Source organism: Rhamphochromis longiceps, linkage group LG15, assembly GCF_057381845.1.
Source record: "Rhamphochromis longiceps isolate RC_006_pf linkage group LG15, R_longiceps_female_GT1.1, whole genome shotgun sequence".
Taxonomy (NCBI): domain Eukaryota; kingdom Metazoa; phylum Chordata; class Actinopteri; order Cichliformes; family Cichlidae; genus Rhamphochromis; species Rhamphochromis longiceps.
In genome coordinates, this window is record NC_140571.1 from 42,551,834 (window position 1) to 42,579,171 (window position 27,338).

General features: G+C 41.4%; 2 protein-coding genes across 5 annotated transcripts; both read right to left on the bottom strand.

Moving 5' to 3' along the window:
* Nucleotides 1-713: 713 nt before the first annotated feature.
* On the bottom strand, nucleotides 714-7,367 carry LOC146653261 (zinc transporter ZIP3-like). 3 transcript variants are annotated; one of them, XM_085381470.1, is made up of 3 exons: nucleotides 7,211-7,367; nucleotides 3,914-4,220; nucleotides 714-3,619 (listed from the first exon to the last, which is right to left on the bottom strand). In XM_085381470.1, the coding sequence occupies exons 2-3, from the start codon at nucleotides 4,118-4,120 to the stop codon at nucleotides 2,873-2,875; spliced, it is 954 nt and encodes a 317-aa protein (XP_085237596.1). In that variant the 5' UTR covers nucleotides 4,121-4,220; nucleotides 7,211-7,367; the 3' UTR covers nucleotides 714-2,872. The 3 variants fall into 3 exon arrangements, with proteins under 3 accessions (XP_085237596.1, XP_085237595.1, XP_085237594.1); XM_085381469.1 differs by having other exon boundaries at nucleotides 3,914-4,223; XM_085381468.1 differs by having other exon boundaries at nucleotides 3,914-4,259; nucleotides 7,211-7,293.
* A 3,412-nt stretch (nucleotides 7,368-10,779) lies between these two features.
* sgta (small glutamine rich tetratricopeptide repeat co-chaperone alpha) lies at nucleotides 10,780-26,733 on the bottom strand. Of its 2 annotated transcripts, none has more exons than XM_085381466.1 (12): nucleotides 26,596-26,733; nucleotides 24,595-24,778; nucleotides 18,020-18,123; nucleotides 17,516-17,606; nucleotides 15,710-15,809; nucleotides 15,253-15,357; nucleotides 13,948-14,083; nucleotides 13,803-13,865; nucleotides 12,691-12,728; nucleotides 12,469-12,612; nucleotides 12,258-12,381; nucleotides 10,780-11,290 (listed from the first exon to the last, which is right to left on the bottom strand). In XM_085381466.1, the coding sequence occupies exons 2-11, from the start codon at nucleotides 24,692-24,694 to the stop codon at nucleotides 12,270-12,272; spliced, it is 993 nt and encodes a 330-aa protein (XP_085237592.1). In that variant the 5' UTR covers nucleotides 24,695-24,778; nucleotides 26,596-26,733; the 3' UTR covers nucleotides 10,780-11,290; nucleotides 12,258-12,269. The 2 variants fall into 2 exon arrangements, with proteins under 2 accessions (XP_085237592.1, XP_085237593.1); XM_085381467.1 differs by having other exon boundaries at nucleotides 26,676-26,700.
* Between the last annotated feature and the right edge of the window lie 605 nt (nucleotides 26,734-27,338).

The window sequence follows — 27,338 nt, forward strand, 5'->3', positions numbered from 1 at the left end:
GTTTGTGCTCATACGCTGTGTTTGGTTTTCATCAAATGCGGTGTTTTTGCATTATAGCCAAACATCACTTTGGTCTTCTGTAACAAGGAAATTGTTCCAGGAATTTTGTGTTTGTTCAGATGCAACTTTGCCAACCTAAGCGATGCTGCCATGTTCTATATAGAGAAACCTGTGGAGTTTGAGATGCAGCTCTTCCATGTTTTGCAGTTTCTCTGAGCATTGCACGGCCTGAGCTATGGCTGAATTTACATCTACTCCTGGCGATGTGTTAACACACACCTGAATGCTCCAGACCAGCAAACTGGCAAAACTTTTGCTTTCATGGAGGCGTTCATGCTCGCTGATGATCAGTTATCGAATGTATTTGATTAGCAGCATCGTGCTGCTATTTGCTCTCTACTTCCCATGGAAGCAGTAAGGGTGCACTGAAGGTTTTACAGGCCAGTCACCTGATTTCCTCTTTAACCTTTGTCTACTCATGTCCTTCAAAAAGTTTACAATTTCTAAGCCAGTTTTTTTGTTCTGTGCAGCTGCGTTGCTTTTGTCATGTATTATGCATTTAACCTCTTTGTTTTCGAATCTGCTATCAGCAAACCGTATGGTGGTGATATCCTGGGTATGCCAAACCTGGTTCATAGCACAGGCCCTAGGCTAAGTTCAGACTACAGTCTGAGTGAAACAACAAACACAAAGCCGTAAATGGATGTATCAGATAGTAATCAGTTTATTTCCAACTAATACACACACAAAAAATCACCTTGCAAAACATATTAATGACATCAAGACAAGATGGCAAAAACAATCATAAATACAAACCTGATCCAGATCTCAATATGAACACATGAAGAAAGAAAAAGCAGCTAAAAGGCTCCAGTGTGTTTGTGTGGGCATTTCTGAGAATACAGCAGGAATGTAAAAACAGAAGAGAAACTGAAGAGCTTTGACAAACTAACAGAAAATATCTGGGATTCACCTTTGGCTCACAGCTCTAGGCTAGGAGAGCAGGACAACTCTGATTCCGTTTCTGAGTCCTCTAAGCTAAAGGCTTTAGCTTGTTACTGAGTAGACGAATAGTAAATAAAACTATAAACATGGACGTGTTCGGCTTGCATCATCAGTAACATCCCCGCGCGCTGATACTGCACCTCTGTCGTCTTCTTGACATCCAAATGTTTGAGTTGGTCTCCCAGTTTGTATGAAAACCTGAATCTCTCTACAGCAGTGCTTCTCATAGCGCAACAACAACAAAGATCACCAATAAAAAATAATGTGGGGGCCACCACCTCAGCCTCCTCCTCATAGCCTCCTATGGTATAAAGTTTTAAATCACAGGTGATTTTCAGAAAAGCCGACCAAGCCTTGTTCTCGAGTTATTGTATTTGCAAACAACAGCTCACCAGCCTTTTATGGGTGAGGGTTAAAAAGGATAGGAGATGAATTAAAAAAGGTCAGCGAGCAGCATCAGAAAACACTTTTTTCCTAAAATAAAGTTGTTTTTCATGGTCATTCATCGTTTGAGAATCACAACTTTAAAGTCTCTCTCTGCATAGACTTTGTTTGTTACATGCAAAGTCTGTGTAAAGATGCAGATTGGCAGAAGTAAGATTGGACAAAGCGAAAATGTGAATGCGTATCCACAAAACTTCTGTGAAAAATTCACTTCACACTATGTTGAAAAAGCTAATCAGCTGATCATCATCAGTGACATCACTTTCCTGATGTCACAGACAATAAGAAATGGAGGACAAGCATTTGTATTCGCAATTTACAGATAGGTGGAGCGGCAAGAATCGACTTCACTCGGAGTTTGGAGAAGAAACGTCCAGGATGTAGCGCGTTTCATAAACGTAAGAACCACTCCTGTCTCTAATAAATAAAAACTGACGTTTAGGCCTGAAACTATGTAGAAACAAATGACCTAAAACTGGGAGGATGCTAGATGTTAGGAACAATATCAGTGAGATGGAATCCTGAGAAGTCAGGTATTACATACTACCTTATGAGGTATGACCAAAAAGGCCTGAGAACGAGTCTATAAAATAAAAACAACCCGACCATATTTAATATGAAACAATCTCTTGGTCAATGTCATCATCTCAGACACATCCAGGTAGTGTTTAGCAGAGCAGCTATTTTTAGATGTCTTGCTGGAAGCCCTGTTCTGACCCCTTTTTCCACATTAACAGACCACCAGATTTGCACTTTTCAGCTTCCCACAAATTAAAAACAGTTCTGGCTTATGTCGACACAGTGAAGGAGACAGAGGAAGCTTAGTACAACAGGACCTAGCAGGGCTTTCATGAAGCAATCTAAAAATAGCTGCTGCCTTGAAAACGGTCTAGAAGTGCCCAAGAAGATGACCTTACATGTAAATCAGTGACGGCTTTTTATTTTTAGGGGCTCATTCCTGGAACTTTTTGGTTACCCCACATATATGTGAATGCAGCGCTAGCCCTATGTAGCAGTCGCCCCCTTCAACCTGCAGTTTCTAATGCGAGATTCAATCACTGTAACGGAAAGGTTTATAAAAATAAGTTAAAAACATTTTAAGCCCCTTTGTTTAGCATCTCCAAGCAGCCTACAAATATCATAAATGGTTTGTTATAGACTATAAAGTAGCTGTAAGGAAATTTGAAGTGTCCTTATATTACAGCTCCAGATGTGCAGCAGCAGCAGTCTCACTGCAGCCACTTACAGATATTAGTTATTAAACACATAAATGAACTCATCCGTCCTTCAGGGGCAAAAGTCTGATTTTAGAGTAATTTCCTGTTTAAAACTGCAAATAGAAACGCCACATGTTCCCGCCTCTCACAACTGATTGCTTCATTAAAGTGAACTCTTAGTGTAGTTTGGCATCGCTGGGTGTCTGTCACCACTTGATGAAGACGAGAGCAGCGAGTGCGGCGTAGCCGATGATGAGGAAAAGCACTTTGAGCAGCCGGTCCTGTTTCTCCTCCAGCTCCCGGGTGAGGATTTCAAAGAAGGTAACAAACAGGAAGGTTCCGGCAGCGAGTCCCTGCAGCACCACGGACACTATGCTGCCCGCCAGCGTCTGGGCCGACTCTATGCCCATTCCCACCACCATGCCCAGCGGAATCATCATGCTGACTGTCACACCCAGCTTGGTGGCGTCCTTCATGCCGAGAGATGCCTTAGCTACGCTCACCCCAAGGGCGATGGCTGCCAGTGTCTCATGCACAGCCACGCCCAGAAAGAGGCTGCCCAGCTTGGCCCCGTCCTCCTGCAGGCCGAGCGCCAGGCCCTCGAATGCGGAGTGTGCGGACAGAGCGAGGACCAAGCTGACCAGCCGCAGAGGACCCGCCCCCGCCAGCTCGGCCGGGTTGAAGTGTCCGTGGTGGTGGCCGTGGGAGCGGTGACCGCCGTTGCTCGGTGAGCCCCGTGCTGAGGAGATAAAAGGGGTATCATACTCAGAGTCGCTGCCGGCCTCGGAGCCGCCGGCGTTGAAAGTCTCGAGGTCGATGAAGGATGGCTTCTCCTTCCTGAAGGTGAGGACAGCCTGCTCTATAAAGACGGTGAGGAAGAAGCCGAGCATCATCATTGTTTCAGCCAGAGGATAATCGCTGCTGATCTTCAGCTGCTGGAACACATCGACCACCTGAAGGCGCAAAACGAAAACCACAACAATAAGCAGATAAAACTTCATCGTTATCTTAGTATTCTGAAACAGGACATCCTGAGGGGGCAGTTGCTATGAAATACCAACGACAACACAAACCATCAGAGCAAAGTCTTTGCTCTGGTGAGAACATAAGTTACAAAATGAACTTTGTGTTTTGTTTAATCAGACTAAGACTTGAAAGTAGAGACTGAGCCCATGAACTCATCTGGAAAGTTTGGCTTCACTTTTAAGAATGCAAAGTATGTGCAAGGTGAGAGGATGTGTGTTTACCTTATCTCTGACAGTAGGAAGCAGAGCATTGAAGCATGTTGCGAGGAACACGCCCCCTCCAAATGAATTGCACAGAGACAATGGCCTCCTGTATCTCTGTGCTCTATCACAGTCAACAAGCAGGAGACGTACTGGGACCAGCACACCAGCCAGCATAAGGCCGAACAAGCCCAGCAGGCCAAGCAGCTTGGCCACCAGGATCTGCATCCTGATGCTTCAGAGACACTAGAGCGAACGGAGCGGTGAACACAAAGTCATCTCCTGTCTGCTGCTTCTGATGGGCTTTACTGGAGCTGCTGGGACATCTCTGCTGGTTTTAGTGGAGGAGACACAGGCAGATGTTGGTCTAAACACAAGAAATAAACACATGTTGCACTGGTCTGTGCTGGAAGAATGCATCTAAAGATTATGACCGACAAATATCCCCCATATATATTTCACATCTTTCTTATACCTTAATTGGGGTGTTCATCTTTCTTTCTTTAGTTCAATGAGTCAGTTTAGTATCAGGACATTCATGTAACATTAAGTCAGCTAAACAGAGACGAATTAAACATGTTACTAACAGCAAACTATTATAAAATAACTTCTCATCTTTAGGTTTGGATTTTCTTTCAATTAAAAAGCAATACAGAAGTTTGACATTTTATAGAGGAAGGTCAGAGGTCAAAGCCAGAGCCCCTGAGCAAGATGAAGTTACAGGTTAACCGGTGTTGAATTCAGTAAATGTTCTCATTTCCATCATTATTTTCCATGGCACCTGGTTTCATTCTGACCAGCTTTTAGCCAGAGACTTCCTGTTTCAATCATCAGAGATGAGCTCTGCAGTTGTTCTTTGTACCGCTCCCTTACAAAGAAACCATGAAATAAACAAAATGTCAGCAGGTCCAATCTTGTCATTATTAGTACAACATTAAATCCACCATTTCAAATCATTTTAAATAAGTTATGCATCATTTATAGAACAATGCAAATTTTTCTGTTTAGGTGTTCAGACAAAGTCAGCCACGTGTTCTAGCGGAGTACATTCATTAGAATGATTAGAATTTAAATAAATGCTCCTGTTCACGTGTATTAATACTACTTTACTATTATATTGTTATGACATGAGGTTCAGTTAGATTTGCACAAAAACAGAAAAGTCCTTCAAAGACCTGCTTTTTAATTTCACAGCTTAAATACATTCAGCCGTATTTTTCACTTTTATTTGAGTAAATAAGTTGAATCTGTATTTCATCTTCTACCAGTTTAAAAAAAAATACAAGTATCTGTACTTCTAAATGAGTGAAGAATGTATGTAATTATACCATATGGGGAACATATAAAAATATAGAGTTTATGCATTACCACCACCTGGAAGTCGATATTTTTGCATATTAATATAATTTTAACTCTTATATCAAATCTTATATTAACTTTCGAACACTTTATGTACACCCCAACTTACACTACCATTAAACTAATCAGAAGTATAGTACAGTGAAAATAAAACTGAAATTTAATTTACTTGAGAGTTTCTTTGTAATGGAGCAACACAAAAAACAGCTGCAGAGGTCATCTCTTATGTACTGAACAGGGAACAGGAAGTCTCTGGCTAAAATCTGGTTGGATGAATCCAGGTGCAGATGTATCACAGCTTAATCTGGTTGGTTTGTTAGAGTCTGCATTGTTCTTTTGTGAGACAATGCCAACAGTTAAATGCCTTTTTGGTGCCTTTGGAGTTTATTTCCTGGTTTGTCATTATTTCCTCCTAAAACATCAGGTGTATGATACACCCGTTTTATCCTCACCAGTTAATCTGGATCACCGGCGCTGTGCCAAAAACGTGACTGTCTGTCACAAAAGTATTGCTGACATTTCTATACGTTTTCTATGTTTAATGCTGTATTATTACTTATTTTGGTAAACAGGCTGACATCAACAGGATTTACAAAGGGGTTATATGTATAACAAAGAAATAACCTGTTTTGAAAGACTGTAATATTGTACCTACTTTGTATTCTACATTAATTTTAATTCAGCCCTATTTGGGTTCCTAAAATCCTTCCATAGAACTGCTTTGTTACATTTGTCGCCATTCCTGCTGCACTCTTGGCCACATGTTTTACTTTTTAATCTCAATCTCAATAAGAATTATCACCTGAGTTGTCGCCTTAACACCAAATAGCAAATATGAAACAGTGGCTTTGCAGGTCACCTAAAGCAGGGGTGTCAAACTCAAATACACAGTGGGCCAAAATTCAAAACTGGAACAAAGTCGCGGGCTAACGTTAATATTTATTGAAATATATTTATTCCTCCAGATATAAGAATGAATCTTTTCTTATGGACTCAAAACACATTTTGCTAAAAAACTGAATATGGAACAAGCAAAGCAAAGCTTAATACTAAACAAAATATATATTAGCTGTATAATACCAGTAGGCCAGCTCTGATAGTAATTTGGTATGGCTTCGCGGGCCAAATGTAATTAGGCTGTGGGCCAAATTTGGCCCGCGGGCCAGAGTTTGACACCTATGACCTAAAGCAACACCTGAGTTTAGACACCACTCGTGCTATTAATACATTAACTATTATCAAATATCGAATTTACAAACTTAAATATAGCGTTTCGGAAAAACTGTTACTGAGGGAAAAATGATCTGAATGTTAGGTCATTTGTATTGTCATATGTAATCAGAAGGTGGATTTTCATTAGTTTGTGGCAGCCATTAAAACGCGTTGTTGTCGCCTTTGACACAGTTACTACCTTTAGTCAGAACACAAACACCGCGAGCGCTCCCATTGTGGAGATTACCCCATTCACCGGTTTTCTGTCCCACTGGTTTTATCCGTTTTTTATTTGTTATATTAATATATAATATGATGCGGGAGAAAAACATGTCAAACCACCAAGCGGAAATACATGCTACTTCCGGTGGGTAATTTCATAATAAGACAACTGGGTCCTCCTTTACGTCTGACAGTCTAATCAATTTGTATTTATTATTGTAATTCAGCGTCACAACTTGTAATCACGTCTTTGGTCCCATTTCATCAAGTGTGTAATACAAAGATGAAAGTTTACACAAGGCAAATAACCGCACTGTTTCCGTGCGAAAACTGTCTAACAGCGGCTAACTTGACGCTAGCATTAGCTTTCTGTCATTTGTTCATGGGGGGCTAAAGAGGCTAACAAACCGGTGTGGCGCTCAGGTAGGGAAAGCAGTTGTTTTCCTTTGCTGTTCACGCTTAACAGCGGCTTTAGCTCCGAAACAACAAGATAAACCGCAAATATCACTCAAACACCGTGTTTACCTGTTAGAACATCCGCTCTCATCTACTGCAGGTGCACAATAATACTTCCGCGTTTACATCACGCAACGCAACCCCCCCGGGCGTGATGACGTAGTCCACAAACAGGGTGACGTGCAGCGTCCTGGCGTGACAAAGGATGGAGACGCACGACCCCTGAAAGGACCAGCCGAAGGAAAATTGTTTTAACGGATTTTTAAGTATGATTTTTTTTTTCCTGTCCATACATTTTTTTAAACATATTCCGTTATATGAAAAATATTCAAATTTGATATACGTGTAATTTCTTTAAGGTTTTCAAAAGTGCTAAATATTGTGTCGACCATGTTGTTATTGTTTTCGATTGGTGTGAAATTAGGTTAAGAGTAGTTATTGAATAAACTGGACTTCCTCTTTTTTCTTTTTATTCCTTTGAGTCATGAGAAATGGCCAAACTCTGCCATTCCTACTTCGGGTTTCCTTCTCACTATAATTTCTCCCCTCATAAATGTGTATGTTTTCCTGTAAATATATATTTCTTTCAATATTTTTTTTTAAGTCAACCCATCTTACATTTGACACTTAATTAATTAAATCATCTAGTCCAGTGTTTTACTGGACTCAGTAGACTTCTACTTTTGGAACCAGCGTTTTCTGTTTTTTCTGGCTCTTGATTTGTCTTCTTGTGACTTTTTTTATTCATCCATCCATCCATCTTCATCCGCTTTGTCCGGGGCCGGGACGCGGGGGCAGCAGCCTAAGCAAAGAGTCCCAGACCTCCCTCTCCCCAGCCACCTCCTCCAGCTTATCCGGGGGAATACCAAGGCGTTCCCAGGCCAGCCGAGAGATGTAATCTCTCCAGCGTGTCCTGGGTCTGCCCCGGGGCCTCCTCCCGGTGGGACATGCCTGGAACACCTCACCCAGGAGGCGCCCAGGGGGCATCCTTGTCAGATGCCCGAACCACCTCAGCTGGCTCCTTTCGATGTGGAGCAGCAGCTGCTCTACTCTGAGCCCCTCCCGGATGGCCGAACTTCTCACCCTATCTCTAAGGGAGAGGCCAGCCACCCTTCGGAGGAAGCTCATTTCTGCCGCTTGTATCCGCGATCTCGTTCTTTCGGTCACTACCCACAGCTCGTGGCCATAGGTGAGGGTAGGGACGTAGATCGACCGGTAAATTGAGAGCTTCGCTTTTACACTCAGCTCCCTCTTCACCACGACGGACCGGTGCAGCGTCCGCATTACTGCAGCTGCAGCCCCAATCCGTCTGTCGATCTCCGGCTCCCTTCTCCCATCACTCGCGAACAAGACCCCGAGATACTTGAACTCCTCCACTTGGGGCAGTAACTCATCTAGGGCTGCCACAAACGATTATTTTGATAGTCGACTAGTCACCGATTATTTCTGCGATTAGTCGACTAATCAGATCATCATCCATTGGATGTAAAACGTACAGCTTATTGCACCAGCAGCATCTGCTCTTATATAACTATCATTAGCTTACAGCTTTAAGTGTTTAAGGTCTGTGCTAACTAAAAATAAAGACAAGATGATAGTTTATTACATTTTAATGAAATTTGCAGATTGTTTCGGTGAAGTTTAATAAACTCCTTGCTTTCTAAAATATAACAGGACACCGGAGTAAATTCTCCAGCATCTCACACTTCTGATGATCAGCTGTCTGCTTGACGTTTATTCAGCTGTGTAAAAATTATAACTTTAATCTCAGCCAAACAGGAACAAATAAAATACTGAAAAAAGCCAAACAATAACATTTTTAAGTTATCTAAGTGACTCATATATCATGTTTAACCTGAGTAGCGAAAGACTGCGGTGGGTTTGAAAACGATTTGCGGGGAGTCCGGTGTTCTCACGGCTCTAGTTAGCCTAGCCCCCGGCTAGCTATCGAGCTAGTGGGTAACAGACGTCTCTGAAAACGTCGGAGCGCTTTTGAAAATATGTGGTGTCTTGATAAACTGAGCAGATATTTGAGGTTTACACAGCTACATTCTCGCCTGAAAATATGTTAAACGTTTATTTTGTGACCCAGAAAGAATAATAAGAGTAATATTAAAACTAACTAGCTGCCGCCATTGTTGGAAACTAAGCTGGGCTGCGCTATGAATTCTGGGACACAGCTGCTGCTGCTTCTTCTTCTTCGGGGTTTAACGGCAGCTGGCATCCTTGTACATGCAGTGCTGCCATCTTCTGTTTCAGTCCGTTATTACACTCTTAAATCCTGCTATTATTCCTGCGTCTTTTGGGATCTTACAAAGCTTCAAACGACGCGTCGACTATTAAATCAGTCGTCGACGATTTTGATAGTCGACGTAATCGTGACTAGTCGACTAATCGTGGCAGCCCTAAACTCATCCCCGACCCGGAGTGGGCACTCCACCCTTTCCGGCTGAGAACCATGGCCTCAGATTTGGAGGTGCTGATCCTCATTCCCGCTGCTTCACACTCGGCTGCGAACCGTTCCAGTGCGAGCTGGAGGCCCTCACCCGATGAAGCCAACAGAACCACATCATCTGCAAAAATCAGAGATGAGATTCTGAGGCCACCAAAGCGAAAGCCCTCCGCCACTTGGCTGCGCTTAGAAATCCTGTCCATAAAAATTATGAACAGAACCGGCGACAAAGGGCAGCCCTGGCGGAGCCCATCACCCACCGGGAACGAGTCCGACTTATTGCCGGCAATGCGAACCAAGCTCTTGCAACGGTTGTATAGGGATCGAATGGCCCGTAGCAATGGGCCAGACACCCCATATTCCCGCAACACCTCCCACAGGACACCCCGAGGGACACGGTCGAATGCCTTCTCCAAGTCCACAAAACACATGTAGACTGGTTGGGCAAACTCCCATGCACCCTCAAGTATCCTGGAGAGGATAAAGAGCTGGTCCAGTGTTCCGCGACCAGGACAAAAACCACATTGTTCCCCCTGTATCCGAGGTTTGACTAGCGGACGAACTCTCCTTTCCAGCACCCTGGCATAGACTTTCCCAGGGAGGCTGAGGAGTGTGATCCCCCTGTAGTTGGAACACACCCTCCGGTCCCCTTTCTTAAAGATGGGGACCACCACCCCGGTCTGCCAGTCCACAGGTACTGCCCCTGATCTCCACGCAACATTGCAGAGGCGTGTCAACCAGGACAGCCCTACACCGTCCAGAGCCTTCAGGAACTCGGGGCGGACCTCATCAACACCAGGGGCTCTGCCACCAAGGAGTTGTTTAACTGCCTCAGTGACCTCGCCCCCGGAAATTGGCGGGTCATTCCCCTCATCCCCAGACTCTGCTTCCTCCTCGGAAGACGTGTCAGTGGGATTAAGGAGGTCCTCGAAGTATTCCTTCCACCGCCTGACAATTTTCTCAGTCGACGTCAGCAGCGCTCCGCCAGCACTATACACAGTGCAGGTAGAGCACCGCTTTCCCCTCCTGAGACGTCTGACGGTTTGCCAGAATCTCTTCTTATTTTAAATTAAATTAAATCAACACTACAACTCGGAGCAGCTATAAGAAGAGACTTCACTGAAGAAGAGGAGCTGCATTAGTTTTGCTGGTTGTAAATAGATAACCACACTTTGGAGGAAAAGAGTAAAATGTTGAGATGGTCTTTTTATTTAAACTGTGTTCAAACAGCCTCCCTGGTGCCTCCTCAGAGCTTCGTGTGACCGAGGAGTCATTAGTTCATTTACACTAAATTAACCCTGACACTCATCCTCACACACATACACACTCATACTCTGACACACCCATCAAAAACAACAAAAATGCATTTACAGGTACACTGTGTAGTTTCTAGAGGATAAGACTTTCCAGGTTTCTACAGTTGCTTAACATCTGGTGTCCAATATCCTATCAGAACTTCTCTGATTATTCTGCATTTGATCTAAAAACCACACAGTTGCAGGAAGTGGGTGGAGTTTTCGGTGACGTGTCTCCTGAAAGACAAGGGAGGACTCGCTTGCGCTCTCTCTCTCATGCAGGAATTAATCAGCGATGGAAAACAGAACTTCTTTCGAGTCCTCCGAGTTATTATGATCCAGATCAGAAAGAAAAACAGGTCAGACAGTGCGTGCTCCTCCTCCTCCATAAACCCGTCCCACCTGAAATAAATAAGGAAACAAAAATATAAACCCTGCCAAAAGGAGAATCAATAAAGTCACAGCTCCACATTACAGCATGAAATTATGAACATCTTCATGTCTTGAAGAACACATTTTTTGTACTTGAGTGTAAAAGTCTTACACCATCAATATGGTCACGCTGTATTTTCAATTATTAGTTTTTCTGTATCTATGAGGACTCACCTAAACACAGGCTATCGGGGCAGAGATGTATATTTTAACTGAATGTTTTTACAGCTGAAGGTGAAAAATATGTAGAATCCCTTTTATCTCATAGATCAGTGTGCTATAGTGCATATGACTTTTTAAATTCCAGCTTTCAGTGTCCTCCTCCTCCTCAGTATGTTTGCTGTTACAGGCAGATATTCAAAACTTCGCTCTGAGTTCGAGGTGAAGGCACTGCTAGATTTGCCTAAACATTGTGACCAACGCTGAGGCCTCACAGGAGGCCGTCAGCTCTCCAGCAAATTTGCTCTGTATTGTGATCAGTGATCACTGACATGATAAAAAACCATTTACAGGAAATAATGACAATGATTATGGTTCAGTTTCATGTGTACAGACACAAGCTAAGTTTAAGCTACTGCTCTAAGTTTGTGCTAAGAACAAACTTTAAGATTGTAAATATGCGCAGGAGTTCAGCGAATAGCAGTTATTACCAGGAACAATAGTGGATACATTAACATTACATTAAACTTTGATGTCTTTGTTGCTGTGGTTCCATTTTTATGATAGTTGCCAAAAACGCAAAGAAAGGAAAATAAATCTTACATCACACAGACTGTAATTAAATAACTTCACTGTCTGAGCTTTTCTACGTTGCATGAACTATGCAATCATGCATGACTGGTTGTGACACCATCCGGATGAAGCTCATCTCATACACTGTGGATGAAGAACAGCAGTAAGACCTGTGGTGTGTTAAACTGAATTAGTGTGTATTTACTCTATGCGAGGGTCACGGCTGCTCCTCATTCCCAGAGCTGGGTGTCTGATTGCGCATTTGACTCCTCAGCTGTTCGATGAGTTCAGGGTTCTGCTGCTGCATCTGCTGAGCGAATTGCTGCCCTCTGCAGAAGCAAACAGAAAGGCAAAATCACCTGTTATTCATTGACACCACCAGCTTTAAAATACAGTCCCTGTGCTCTGGTACGTACGCCTGGATCAGTCTTGATAAATCTCCAGGTGCTGCAGCACTAGGAGCTGCTGGTGCAGCCCCAGGAGGCGGGGCTGCACCTCCTCCCCCTCCAGCGCCCCCACCTCCCAGTCCACCATACGCTCCAGACATCATCCCGGACATCCTGGAAGATAGGACAGGAAGTTAACTCTGAAAAGCCACAGAGGAAGAATGGATTTCAGATGAAGTGAGACAGACTTACAGCTGCTGAACCTGAGGGTTGTTCATCAGAGACGAGGCCTGCAAAGAGACAAGAGTAGGATGGAAAAATTTACCGAGTAGAAACAGAAACTGTAAATACCTAAATTAAAAATAATGAGCAATGCTGATAAATTCTCAGAGTTCTCACTGTCTATGTAAGCTGCAATTTAATCACTGTTCAAATGTGTCTGTGGTTTTTTCTGGTCATTTCTGAAATTCTACACTTCTTTAAAGGAGTGTCTTGTAATTAAGAGAAAATAAAAAACATTACTATACCAATGCTATGCGTGGCTGTTGAGTCAACAGAACTCATTATGTTGCTGTGTGCATGTATCTTTTAGAAATTAGTATCCAAGTGAGTTTTACCTACCAAAACTGACAAGACACACACCAGCATTATATGTGCTGTATGGACTAATAGGCATGTTACAGTTTCTGCATCTGAAAGGTCGTTAGGTTCTGACGCAAATTTGGCCATCATACAGATTTGTGATTTACTATTGAAAATAACCAAATAGCAATAGCATGTGAATGCTATCAAAACCAGATTTTTTCTAGCATTTACAGGAGCAAGCAAGATAAGGTTAGCCACCTACACCGCACCGACATGTTTACTGTCAATTAGGAAAGTTAGCCGATAACGTATTTTGCCAAAATCAGGAGACCTCATTGACTCAAAGAACTATATTGCATGAAACGGGATTCGATTTTGTGTCAGCAGAAAGACAAACAAAGAGCTCAGGTTGGAGTTTGTGTGGCTTCCATGAACTGAGCTTGGCTTCACTGCCCAAAACTGGCTTTCTTTCTGCTAAAGTAAGCCACACTGATAATGTGGTACCCAATGCAGCATGTTGCTGGCTAACCTTCACTTGCTTGTTTATTATCAAAATAATTTCTGAAGTCACATGACTTTGTGCTTTTGTATATTAGAGGCAAACTCTTAGAATGTGGTCTCATCATTTGTACGATGGTTCGATGCAACAGAAAAGGTGATTTAAAGGAAACCGAAACAAGAAAATTAGCTGTGAGCTCTGACGAGTGCAACTGGTTCTGATGGCTGCCAAAACTCCGTGACCGCTTAGAAATGTTACAGGCCAAACACTCAGATCTCACCATGTTCATGAAGCCGGGGTTACTCAGCAAACCAGCTAGATCGACTCCGCCCAGCCCTGCAGTCTGAGAGAACAGAGACAGGTTCACGTAAACACAGTGCTGTCGGGAAGTCGGAAATTTGATCCCTCATCCTGCCTCTTCTCACCGGACTGGACGTGTCCATCTTCTCCTCTGCGATCTTCAGATTGGTTTTGTAGGTGTCGTTATCTGGGTCGAGCTCCAAAGCCTTCTTATAGTAACTGACTGCTTCTGTGTGTTTGTTGAGGCTGGCCAGAGCCAAACTGAAACACAAGACGACAAGTCAGGGCCAGAGACAGCTGAAAACAGAACGCAAGGAGCTTCCAGCTTTTCATTCTTCATGCTCTAATGCTGCATGTTTGTCTACTTAAACAACTGCAAACTCCTGTATAACTGGTTAAAAATAAATAAATAAATAATGTAAAAACTTTGTGGAAATAACTTTGTGCTGGCTGACTTTGGTTTTACGGCTGCAGTCAGCACTGACCTTCATTTTCAGTAAATCTGCCACTTGTGTTTAATAACTGACAGTTTTCTTCCAAAGGCAGTGAAAACACTTCATAAATATCGTAAAACAAGATTTGTTTATTTGACCAGCTTCACAAAATCCAAAGATATTCAGCTTCAGCACAGAGCTTCATTTATGAAAACTGCAAACTTTACTTGTTCCTAAAATACTTTTACAAAGGCAGAGTATAAATACTCATCATCTTAAGAAAACACAATTTTTATATTTTATTTTACTATTCAACAGATAAATCCTGAGATCTGAAGGAGCCAAACACTGTGAAAGCTTTCTTTTCTGATGCTCCAAAGTCACTTATTAAGAAAATAAAAGTTATAGGAAAATTTTTAAGTTGGATCTCTTTGTGGAATCCATTTGTTCGAAGAACCTGGTTTCATTTACGTTCTTTTATCCCCAGTCTGTCTGATTTTAAAGGACATAGAGACAACAATCCTCTGATGAGCCTTTGTTGCTAATTCGTCTGTTAAAAATAAACGTGTATATGTAATGGAGAAAACTACAGCCGTGATGCAACAGTGTCCAGGGTGCAGATCAGAATCAGAAATAGTTTATTAATCCCGAAGGAAATTATAGGTTACAGCAGGCAGCAGGCTAATGGCACATGCGCACTTACAAAGGAACCCTCTGACCAAACTTTACACAAACATGTCAAAGAGTAGGCTGATAGGAAAAAAAAACACCAAGATTTGCTATTAGCTCGGGTCCACACCAGCAGGTGGCGCTGTGAGACGCATCCTTGGTGTAAAAGGAAAGCTCCTCTCTGCTGCCTAAGAATAAAGAAATGCCTTCCTGCAGTTTCCTCTCTGATAAACACAGGACATTTTTTCTACATGTGAGATGTTTTTGATGTCAATGTGAAATCGCTTCACGGCAACAATGAAAGACAAAGAGAAGATGCTGTCATACCCCATCCGCCCATAAGCTTTGCTATAGTTGGGGTCGATGCTGATGGCTCGTTCACAGTCCTGCACGGCTCCTGCGTAGTTCCCCAGCTTACTGTAAGCTGCAGCTCTGCACAAAAAACACACAAAAACTAACTGCTTCACGTGAACGTCAACAATCTGAACACAGCAAAACAACTGCAACAGAGAATTTGCATAAAACAAACATAAACAGCACAGAAAAAATCGTTTCTAACAATATTGTCATGTGACAAGATGTGAAGAATTTGTTTTCTTAAAGGACCAAACTTAAAGGTTTTATGTAACAAGGTATGTAAAAATATCTAAAGTGACAAAACAAGTGAAAACACATGAAAAGTGTTTGTTCTTTTGTTTCTGGTTCATCATCAAATACAATTTTACTGTTTTTAAAATAAAATGAACAACAAATATTTAGTGATGCTGAGGAAATGCTGACCGACCTGTTGCAGTAGTAGACAGCGTTCTGAGGGTTGATGGCGATTGCCTTCGAGTAAAACTCAACAGCAGCTGCAAAGTTGTCCACCTTCATCTGGTCGTTGCCTCCAGTCGAGAAAACAGAAAAGAACAAAAACACCCCACTCACCTGAGCACTGTGCAATAAACTTTATACAGCAAAGTCACTCTAATGTCATCTCTCACTTGCTGTCCTTGCTATCATTAGCATTAATTATTATTACACAATATTTATTCCATTCATTTGGCATCACTGATTTTTCCTAGTATTTTGCTGTGTAGAGATACTAATGCTATAGTATCATGTGAAACATAGACTTTTATATTTACTTTTAAATGTTATCTTTAACTTTCTCTATTTCACTTTTTTTAAGCTATTTATTTGACTTTATTTATTTTTTACAGACACTTTTTATGATTTTTTTTTACCTTATTAAGTAAAGTTTTTGTCACATTACCCTTTATTTTACTGAGCTACTCTACTATAAGCTTAATTTTTTTATTTTAACTGCATTTATTGTTTTGGCTGCTGGAATCTCCCAACTTCATTTTAATCCTCTAAGTGATGACGTGATGAATCCTGCTTCCAGGTCCAAACTGCTCCGTGTTTATTAAGGCTGTTGTGTTTTTAACATGTTTTAATACTTTGTACCTTGTTCTAATCTCAACAAGCCCATAAAAACAGTCAGTGATCACTGTCGGCCTCTCTCGGTTTTAATCATCACTGTTCATTTTACAGCTCAGTGTTTAAACCCTTACGATGTAACTGCAGCCCAGCAGCAGTATATGAATGACTAACCTCGTATTGTGGATGGATTATCTCAGTTGTTCTCCTGCTGAAGTTTGGTCCGTTTACAGCATCCTGCCATGCGACTGCATTTGTCCCTAACTATCAGGAGCCCTCAGGTTAACTTTTATCGAGTGGAAAAAAGTTAGCGTTCATCCTCCAGCTTCACTGTGTTTATGCTAACATAGTTGTGTGGCTAGTGATCACGTAGCACATCATTATATAGCAGCTAACCCAACTTCAGTAACCCTACAAACGTCACTGCTGTTTAGTTTTCTGTCTTCATTTATGTTGGAAGTGACAGCAGAGCTGTACGTTTGAATTTATTCAGAAACCTCTCAGTCAGAACGTGCTATATCATGCTTAGGTGGAAGCTAGCGAGCTAACTTCCTGCTAACTTCTAACTCTGTTAAATGTAATAAATCCTGTTTTCATGGATGCCTGGATGTTAAACTTCATTGTTACACCTGGTAAAGCAGCAACGCTGATCATTTTATTAAAGATGAAAGAATTTAGGCAGTTTTTAACTCTCAGTGATGCTGCAGTGTTCGTTTGAGTTTATAACCTGCAGCAGAGTTTGGGCCTGACACGGCTGATGTCTGACGTAAAGACCAGATAACAATAAATACATGTTCTCTTATTTCTATACTGAGGATAGATGATTAGACAGAAGTCAGCACTTTAGCTTTCATCATTAACCTGCCTTGAGGCCACTGTTGTTGCCTGCTTACATCAACAGTACTGCATTTGTGCTTGAGTAAATTATCACGTAACTTTACTTCTGACTGCTGTATTTCCAGTTAATGTATCTGCTCTGCCTCTGTGAGTCTCTGTTATAGAGTGTCAGGAAAACCAAGGGTTACTTCCTACAGCTTTCCAAAAACCTGATTCAAGGAGCTGCAGGTTCATTTGCATCATCTCTTCCTTGTACCAGCTTAACCCTACAAATGAACACAAAGACAAACTAGCTGCTCTAGATAACGTGTTCACACCAGCCTGGACTCACCGTCACTTTTGAGTCTTTCAGCCTCTGCTTTCTGTTCCTCTGTTGGGGAGTTTGGGGTGGAGTTGTTGTTGACCTGCGACTGAGCTGAATACTGTCAAACAAACAAACACTGGGTTAAATGAGACTTCCTGTAAAACAACTATTAAAAACAGACAGACGGACTCTTCAGGTGTGCAAGATCACAGAGAAACACTTAAAAAAAAATGCTCATGTAAAATTAACATCTGGTGCAACCTGCACTAAGGCCAGTGCTCCATTTAAACGTTTAAAGAATGGCATTTGGATCTTCACCAGTATGTAATAGCTTACTTTGCCTTTTGTAAGCCACAGCAAATAATACTGATATTTATTATGCATTTCGTTTCAGCTCTGGCTTTGGAAGAACAGTGAAATTAACTCAGACTTGCTGCAGGACATTGATGCAAAGGCCAAAATGTTCAGACTTGTCATCTCTGCAATACAAAACAAACCGTTTGGAAAGTTGCAAGGGTCTTCTGCGTTTACCTTTGCTGTAGCGGAGGTAAAGATCTCCGGTAACGTCATGGGGACCGCGAGACTCTGGTCATCGGTGGAAACCTCAAACGCCGTCTCCAAACACTGAACAGCAACTGAAAAACAATAAGATCATGTCAACAACAAGCTGGTTCTAAAAGATAAAATAAAAGAGCCACACAAAAAGAAGAACAATTCAATCTGTCGTGATCTTTCAACTACTCCAAGATGTGGAATCAGAAACATCCCTGTGTGTCCTGAGGTCTTCTCACCTGTTGGGGAGTTGGATCAGGTGTTGGGGGAGGATAACAAACAGTCTGGGAGCACGTATGGCCAGGTTTACTACTGCAAACTTGGTTCTGGTGTAAAAGTATTGTTGATATTTACTGCGAGAGCACAATGGGACAATGGGAATGGGAACTGAGGTTTGTTGTGACTGACCCTGTTGCACATCTATTTCTGGAAGTTCAGAGAGGAGAGTATTTAAGTCAAGCACACAAACTGATTTACTAAAAATTGCATGTCTTATTTTTTGCAATTGATAATGAACTGACTGACAGTGTTTAAAAAGAAAGCACAACTTTTGTAAATCACCTGTAAAAATAAACACACCTATGAGTGCTATTTGGAAATTGTGCTCACATGGCATCTTGCCCAATTTAGTACATCTGGCCCACAGTGAGGTATTCTCTTAGAGCATCTGGCAGAGCCTGAGGTCCTTTTCCATCCTCTGAGGGGAAACGTGGATTAACTGAGGTCACAGAGTTAGTTAAAAAACTATTTTGTGACTGGACTTTATGCAGATGTTGTTTGTCTTGAGCTCTTCGGGTGTTGTGAGGGTTTCCTGGTTGACACGTCGATAAAATGATCCAACTGTTTCAGAGGCACACTTGAGGACAGCGACTCTGGAATAGCCAGATATGGTGGTAAAACATTCCGTGGCATAAATGCCTTTCCCTCTCTGAAGCCTTTATTATACTTTGTGTCTAGAAGTCCACTATGGTTTGCTTAGGTCAGAGTGATATAAATTTTGTCAACAGATATTTGCAGCTGTCTTGTGTCCACAACAGAGCATCATAAGAGAATGTCTATGCCAGAGTAACGGAGGAGCCATTAGGTGAACCTCAAATTCAGGAGAAACAATCAGGTTTTCATACTGATTGAGGCGTATTGGACCAACTCTTTATCCTCTCAAGGACACTTTGAAGTGATGGTTTACTCATCTAGACACCATTTGTTTTGTTTTTCTCGAGAAAGTATTCAACGGCATCCATGTAGTGTTATAGCACGTGTTACATGTGCTATGTAGAGCTGAGCAATATAAGATTTTTTCATATCACGATATGTTTTTTTCATTTCAGGCGATAACGATATCTATCACGATATCAGCCAAATAACTATATTTGTAAGATTTAAATGTGCCGTTGCTCACAAGTAAAATGTGAAATAATCAGCAGCTTGTTTTTATTTAAATATTTATTTCCCATAATAAGTTCAACAGGGTAGATGTACTTAAGGAACATGAGACTTTTTCAGATAAATAAAGGCAAATATTGTAAACTACACTAAAGGCAGCCGCTAAAGCGTTTAAGTTTCAAAATAGAACAAACGAAACAGACTAAATTGTCAATTCCACTTAGAAACAAAATATTAATTCTAAAAATAAATCTTAGTTTGTTTTACAGAAGAACAGACAAAATTGACTAACTTTTGTCAATATCAAATAAACTGAGAACTAAAAGGAAATTCTCAATCTCTCCTTGTTGTATAGCTGAGCTTTTCAAACAGTTTTAACAGTTACTTTAGTCTGACAAAAGCCGAATGACGAATTAGCGCTTCCAGTCAGAGACTGAGGCTACGTCCACACGTACACGGGTATTTTTGAAAACGGAGATTTTCCGTTTTCGTTTTAAAAAATAATCCCGTCCACACATAAAGGCAGAAATGAAGGAAAACGCTGCTATGAACATGCCAAAGCAGCAGGTGGCGCTAGATTCCTAACCGTGCAGAAATGTTGGCCAATCAGAAGTCTAGAAGCCTCGGTGGGAAAAAGTAAACAAAGCTGGGGCATAGAAGCAGAACCGAGTCGTATGTGTGGAGGGACAGTAACTGTGTGTATATGTAAGTTGTATATGTAAGTTGTCGTTGTATTTTTACTCAGTTGTATATAGTATTTGTATTTGTATTCTATTTTTATCTTATTGTATATTTATTTTATTCTACTGTATATAGTATTTTATTTTATTCTATTCTGTACAGTTGTGTACTGTATTTATTCTTATTGTATTCTAATTTTTGCCTCATAACTTTTGCACTGTCCACTTCCTGCTGTGACAAAACAAATTTCCCACGTGTGGGACTAATAAAGGTTATCTTATCTTAAGCATTTAAACACTGCAGAGAGTAGAATTAACAGTATTGTAGAAATTCATTTCACCGAAACAATAACGTGGCGCACAGTGTGACGCATGCACCAGTTTATTGTATTTCCAGACTTGCTTTCGGCACATTTACAGTGCACGCTACTCTGTTTTTTGTCAGACTTGAAATAGCCGAAATACCTTCACACTACGGAACTTCTATGGCTCTTCCGTTCGACAATCTCTCCGGCGTTGGAACCATCATCTGTTTTCTCTTCGGTCACGCTCGGTTGATTTCTCTAGTCGGCACACTCATTTCCTCCATTACCCGGGCGGTACGGTGGCTGGTTGCTTCCCAAACAAATACACATGTGCGGCTTGGCACTTGTGCTGTACCTAACAAGTCACGCGACGTGACGCTGCGGCTGTGATTGGTTCGGCTCTGCGCTACTGAATTTGGATTGGCTGACCTTTTTTTTTTTTTTTTTTTTTTTAAAAAGAGGACAAGAGCGGCGAGGTCTATCGCGATAGTTTAATTTCTCTATCGAGTAAAAGTTATATCGCGATACATATCGTTATCGTTCTATCGCCCAGCTCTAGTGCTATGTGAGCTATTTGGTCTCTATCAGGCTACCAGGCACAAGTTTTGAATTAGTGATGGCAATGCAAACTGCCAACCTGCCCTATGTCACAGATTCTATTAATAATCTTTGTGGACAACACAGAGCAACAGCATTCAGCAGGTGAAGGGTGTCAGGTTCAGTGGTCTCTTTGCTCCTTGTTGATTTATTACAATTCAGTTTTATTTCTACAGCACACACAACAGATGTCTTAAGACACCGTATAGTGTGAAATAAAAACAGAACACAAAGAACAAAAAAATTAGAGAGTTTACAAAAGTTAGTGACATGCAATATAAGGACGCTGGGAGTGAAAAGAGGGGGGGAAGAGGATGATGAAGAAGCGCCAGTATCTAAAGGCTCTGGCTGCTATAGTAATGAATAGTTTTTAGGTCAAGATTTCTATTCAAAGACTGATCTAATGTGCACTCTTTGCTGGGCAGAAGTACAGAGACTTGTGTTAAAAAAGTGAAACAAAAGTGAAGTACTGATTAAATTTCACTCAAGTAAAAGTGAAAAAGTACAGGCTCTGAAATGTACTTCAGAGTAAACAGTAGCTCTTTTCTACTTGCTGTTTTTGCCCAAAGCTAAGTAAACCTGTGCTGATCCTTGTAATGACACAATAACAGTATAGTCAGGAGATAAAGTGAAATTTGGCAGATGGGTAAACCTGTAAGCCATCCTTTCTGTGACTTAATACTGATCATAAACAAAATAACTGTTGTGCACCAGCCCGACACAGTGCTTTACAGCACAGCAAGCTAACTTGTTTATCCTGCATTAAACGGCAGGATTTTATGCAACATGCATTCATAGACACGATGCATTCGTGCATCACGTGCATCAAGTGCTTTGAGGGTCTCGTAAAGCACTATATAAATGCAATGCATCATTATTATGTCTATTTTGCAGGAATGTTACACATAAGCTTCACATAAATATATAGTATTTGATTAAAAAATCAAGACATTACATGTACAGTGGGGCAAAAAAGTATTTAGTCAGCCACCGATTGTGCAAGTTCCCCCACCTAAAATGATGACAGAGGTCAGTAATTTGCACCAGAGGTACACTTCAACTGTGAGAGACAGAATGTGAAAAAAAAATCCATGAATCCACATGGTAGGATTTGTAAAGAATTTATTGGTAAATCAGGGTGGAAAATAAGTATTTGGTCAATAACAAAAATACAACTCAATACTTTGTAACATAACCTTTGTTGGCAATAACAGAGGTCAAACGTTTACTATAGGTCTTTACCAGGTTTGCACACACAGTAGCTGGTATTTTGGCCCATTCCTCCATGCAGATCTTCTCGAGAGCAGTGATGTTTTGGGGCTGTCGCCGAGCAACACGGACTTTCAACTCCCGCCACAGATTTTCTATGGGGTTGAGGTCTGGAGACTGGCTAGGCCACTCCAGGACTTTCAAATGCTTCTTACGGAGCCACTCCTTTGTTGCCCGGGCGGTGTGTTTTGGATCATTGTCATGTTGGAAGACCCAGCCTCGTTTCATCTTCAAAGTTCTCACTGATGGAAGGAGGTTTTGGCTCAAAATCTCACGATACATGGCCCCATTCATTCTGTCCTTAACACGGATCAGTCGTCCTGTCCCCTTGGCAGAAAAACAGCCCCATAGCATGATGTTTCCACCCCCATGCTTCACAGTAGGTATGGTGTTCTTGGGATGCAACTCAGTATTCTTCTTCCTCCAAACACGACGAGTTGAGTTTATACCAAAAAGTTCTACTTTGGTTTCATCTGACCACATGACATTCTCCCAATCCTCTGCTGTATCATCCATGTGCTCTCTGGCAAACTTCAGACGGGCCTGGACATGCACTGGCTTCAGCAGCGGAACACGTCTGGCACTGCGGGATTTGATTCCCTGCCGTTGTAGTGTGTTACTGATGGTGACCTTTGTTACTTTGGTCCCAGCTCTCTGCAGGTCATTCACCAGGTCCCCCCGTGTGGTTCTGGGATCTTTGCTCACCGTTCTCATGATCATTTTGACCCCACGGGATGAGATCTTGCGTGGAGCCCCAGATCGAGGGAGATTATCAGTGGTCTTGTATGTCTTCCATTTTCTGATGATTGCTCCCACAGTTGATTTTTTCACACCAAGCTGCTTGCCTATTGTAGTTTGGAGTCTGACTGTTTGAGGCTGTGGACAGGTGTCTTTTATACAGATGATGAGTTCAAACAGGTGCCATTCATACAGGTAACGAGTGGGGGACAGAAAAGCTTCTTACAGAAGACGTTACAGGTCTGTGAGAGCCAGAGATTTTCCTTGTTTGAGGTGACCAAATACTTATTTTCCACCCTAATTTACGAATAAATTCTTTACAAATCCTACCATGTGGATTCATGGATTTTTTTTTTCACATTCTGTCTCTCACAGTTGAAGTGTACCTCTGGTGCAAATTACTGACCTCTGTCATCATTTTAAGTGGGGGAACTTGCACAATCGGTGGCTGACTAAATACTTTTTTGCCCCACTGTAGCTTTTATATCCAGCTTGTCAATTAGTATCAGTTTGTCAGCGGGCAGTCCTTACCTTCAAAGATAACCCCTCTTCCTCCTCTACTGTCCTGTTTCTCCTACATCTTTCTCTATCTCTGACTCAAGTTATCTCTCATTCTTTTCTCTCCCTGAGAAATACAGCAGCTGGACCTTTAGCTAGCAAACACACTCCATGACAAACTGCACAAGAACAGTTTGTGTGTTTACTGATGATTGTTGAGCAATTACAGAAACGCTGCATTTGAAAATAGCTGCTACTTAACACGTTATTCCCTGTATGCTCGCTCCTCTTAGGGATATCTGCACCAAGAACACCACTGGATTGTTCTGCTCCACTTAGCTCTATAAACAAAGCCTCTTTCATTTCTTTGTACATGATACAACCTGGTGATGGATACACCAATAGGACTGTCTTTTATGTGCTACTGGTCCCAACTGGGCTACTTGGCTCAAATCCGTCTGATGTTTGAAGGCACAGACTAACATCTTAAACCCAAAGTAACAAACCCATTTGGTAAATTTAAGCGGTAAAAAATATAAGATTATGTGTAAAAATGTAGACAGTCACAGTAAAAAGTTGTCATAAAAAACAATACTCAAGTAAAGTACAGATACCTAAAAATGAGTTACTCTGCTTAATTTTGAAGTATTTGTACTTCTGTTTCCTCTGCTGCTCCCCCAACCCAGACTCAGACATATGAAGCCAGGCTATGTGTGCTGCTGTATATATGTTGTGGAAAGAAATATTGAAGTGAACTTTTTTTTAGTGCTGTAGCTGACTCAGTCAGAAGATCTGCTGGCATAACAGTCAGTGATGATTTTGACCAAGATCACAGTCAAATGGAGTCACAGGAAGTTTGAGCTTTTGTAATAAAAACAAATATAATAATAATAATAATAATAATTCCATTCATTATGATATCCCTGGTCCGTGGTTATAAGACACTACGACACACGGCAGCAAACCACACAAACTCTGAACATCATACTTATTCCCCATGAGAAAGTTTAAGTGTGCATTCTGAGTCAGGAGAGAAATGAACTGAGCAGCTTCATGTTCTTCTTCTTCATGTCTGAGGACTCACCTTCGAGACTCTCCTGAGCATCTGAAGACAGAGTCCCTGACTGGAGCTGGTCATGGAGGAACTGGATGATGGAGAAAGCGAGGCGTTTGTTGTCTGTCATGGCGGCAGAGGTGCTGCGTCTCTGTGCTCACTGAGGGAGAGACACCCTGCAACTAAAACCTTGTTTCCAATAAGAACCGGAACCCTGTAAATGTACATAATGCATGCAATGAAATCCAAATCATTTAAATACCGCTTAAGCATTATATGAAAATAGTGCAGTGCATTTGTTCATTAAAAAGAATATGTGCCAACTTTGAATTTGATGTGAGCAACATATTTCAGCAAAGTTTCAATATGTACTACATAACCTCTTCTTTTAACAACACTAAGAGGAGATCAGAGGGTAAGCACATAGCATATCAGTAATGTGTTCTGAGCCTAAAGCCAGAGTTTTCAAGCTTACGAGTGTGGCTAACTTTAGTTGACTATAGGAATTTATGTTAAACACCTTACACGGTACGGACCAAACCAGAAATGTTGCCGTGCCGGCGTATTTACACTATAAAAACCAGTCTGTTTTCAAAACTGTGCTGCCTGCAGGCCTAAGGGTCACAGGAAAAGGTTTCCAGCCTTTTGCCCTCATGACATTTCTGCTAGCTCTTTCTATCTCACAAACTGCAGACCCCATCTTTAATTCTGAAATACTCAGCATCAGTAATGCCCTTTTTTACACCTCATTAGGTCAGTAATTAACCTCATTAGCTGTCAGATATTGCAGACGTGTTTGATTTTTTTTAAATCACATCACTCTCTATATGTAGACATGCAGCATGTATTTATATGCATGCATACATTTTGTTATATTTATTACTTTCTTTGGTATCAACCAGGATTGAGTACTAACTTTGATGTACTTTGATCACACCTGCTTATTTTGAATTTGATCTCTGCAGCATGAAGGAATGCCTTTATTGTCATTGCACAAACTTCTTTGTTTCAGCCTCTGCTATATTGCTGTTTTGAGGGGGGCGTAGAGTTTAGTTGTCTGGGTATTCTGCCAGATAATGCTATTAATGATACATTAACACCTTGTATCAACAGTGATTAATGCTCGTCAGGGACATGGAAGTACCTTCTTTCCACCACACCATATGTTTAGCCACCCCCTTTGGTATTAGCATGGAGAATGTTCTAGCAACTCCAGCACTGTGTGAGCAGAGCTAACGTTAAACACCTCTGAACATAAAACCATTACACAACAGCTGATGCGGGCTGATAAAGGAGATCTGTCTGTCGTGTTTTAAACTGCTCAAATCAGTGAAGTTTATGAGGAGTCACCGCAGACACAGTGACTCAAGATCTCTGGCTAATTTCTAGCTTGGCGTGCTAGCATACCAGTTAGGACAACTACAAATCAGCACACATCTACGGTTTATTTGGCTCTTGAGGGTATACGTTACGTTTTAAAATGGGTTTCCTGGAACTGCTATGACAAAGCTCGCAGTCTAACGCTATTACTATAATCGGTACTGAATTAGGTGGTTATGCTGTATTGGTGAAACCCTGAAAACTTAAGACTACAACTGACTCGTCGGACACGAATTTATCTCCTTTGAAGTTAACAAGCAGCTGGTTTATCTTCAGACTGAGCATGACTCGAAATGGAAAGAATGTGTCAACAAAAAGACGAAGCTGATGCTAAAATGCTTGTATTTAGTCAACCCGTGTTACTTTCTGTATGCAACACAGGCCGGATTTGACAGATGATTTCGAGAGTTAAAGATATGTCTTTAAGTTTTCCTCTATTACACCTGAGGGTCGCTCTAGATTCTAGAAGAAAGACCACGATGTACTGCAAGAGATTTGAAAGGAGCGTGACGTGTTCGTCAAACCATAGCGGCACGATGCTAACGGGTGGCTAGCTGATCATTTTCCTTTGAGTACATAGGCGCTGCTTTATAAATAAACCTTCCACGCTGCCAAAGCGAGGCTGACAATACAGCTAAGCGTTTCTCCTACCTGTCGTCTCCGAGTTTCAGATGCGAATCAGTCCTAAAAAAGAGAATTTACGTTGCTTAGCTTCTTTGAGGAACACTCACTCAGTTCGTTCATAAGCTTGTCGCAGAATGATGTCATCATGCGAGGATGCAGTTGAGGGGTCGTAATATTTTTAGCGACCTTACTCACTGCCACTGCATTATTATTATTTTTTTAATTAATTATTTATATTAAATTGAACAAGTCTGGCAGAACACACAACTGTGAAATAATAGAAAAATAATAATAAAAAAAAAACAATACACTGAGGGTTTTAACACAAAACACAACTTGTATGTACTCTTTGTCCTGGGCCATTCTGAAGGAAGCTTAAATTTCCGTCGTTCTTACGCATCTTTACGGACACTAAAATTTGTACCTGACAGGGGCGCCTCCAGAATTCTTTCATAGGGGTGGCCATATGGGGACCACTAAAAATATCAGGGTGGCACGCAAAAAATAGAATTTCTCCTTTTATTATGCTGTTATCAAATATAGGTCACTTGACAGAAAAAAAAAAATCCCCCCAAAAGAGAGAAAGTAAAGAATTTTATCCAGTAGACTCGCTCATTTTTCAGGAAGTGATGCCTCCAACTGGTGAGGCATCCTTTTTCTTTGTTTCATTCTTCTTTATTATTATTATTGATATAAAGCTGGCCATTTTCACATGACAGTCACTTTCAAACTTTTTTAGAACTGCATTTTTTTTTAAAGGAATAGAAATG

Bases quoted from the DNA above. Each gene is read 5' to 3' on its own strand.
- LOC146653261 (XM_085381470.1), bottom strand. From the start codon at position 4,120: ATGCAGATCCTGGTGGCCAAGCTGCTTGGCCTGCTGGGCTTGTTCGGC. The intron at 3,620-3,913 runs GTAAACACACAT...TTGCGCCTTCAG, and splicing joins TTCCTACTGTCAGAGATAAG to GTGGTCGATGTGTTCCAGCA.
- sgta (XM_085381466.1), bottom strand. From the start codon at position 24,694: ATGACAGACAACAAACGCCTCGCTTTCTCCATCATCCAGTTCCTCCAT. The intron at 15,810-17,515 runs GTGAGTCCAGGC...TCTCGACTGGAG, and splicing joins TGAAAGACTCAAAAGTGACG to GCAACGACCAGATGAAGGTG. The intron at 12,382-12,468 runs GTACGTACCAGA...TTGCTTCTGCAG, and splicing joins TTATCAAGACTGATCCAGGC to AGGGCAGCAATTCGCTCAGC.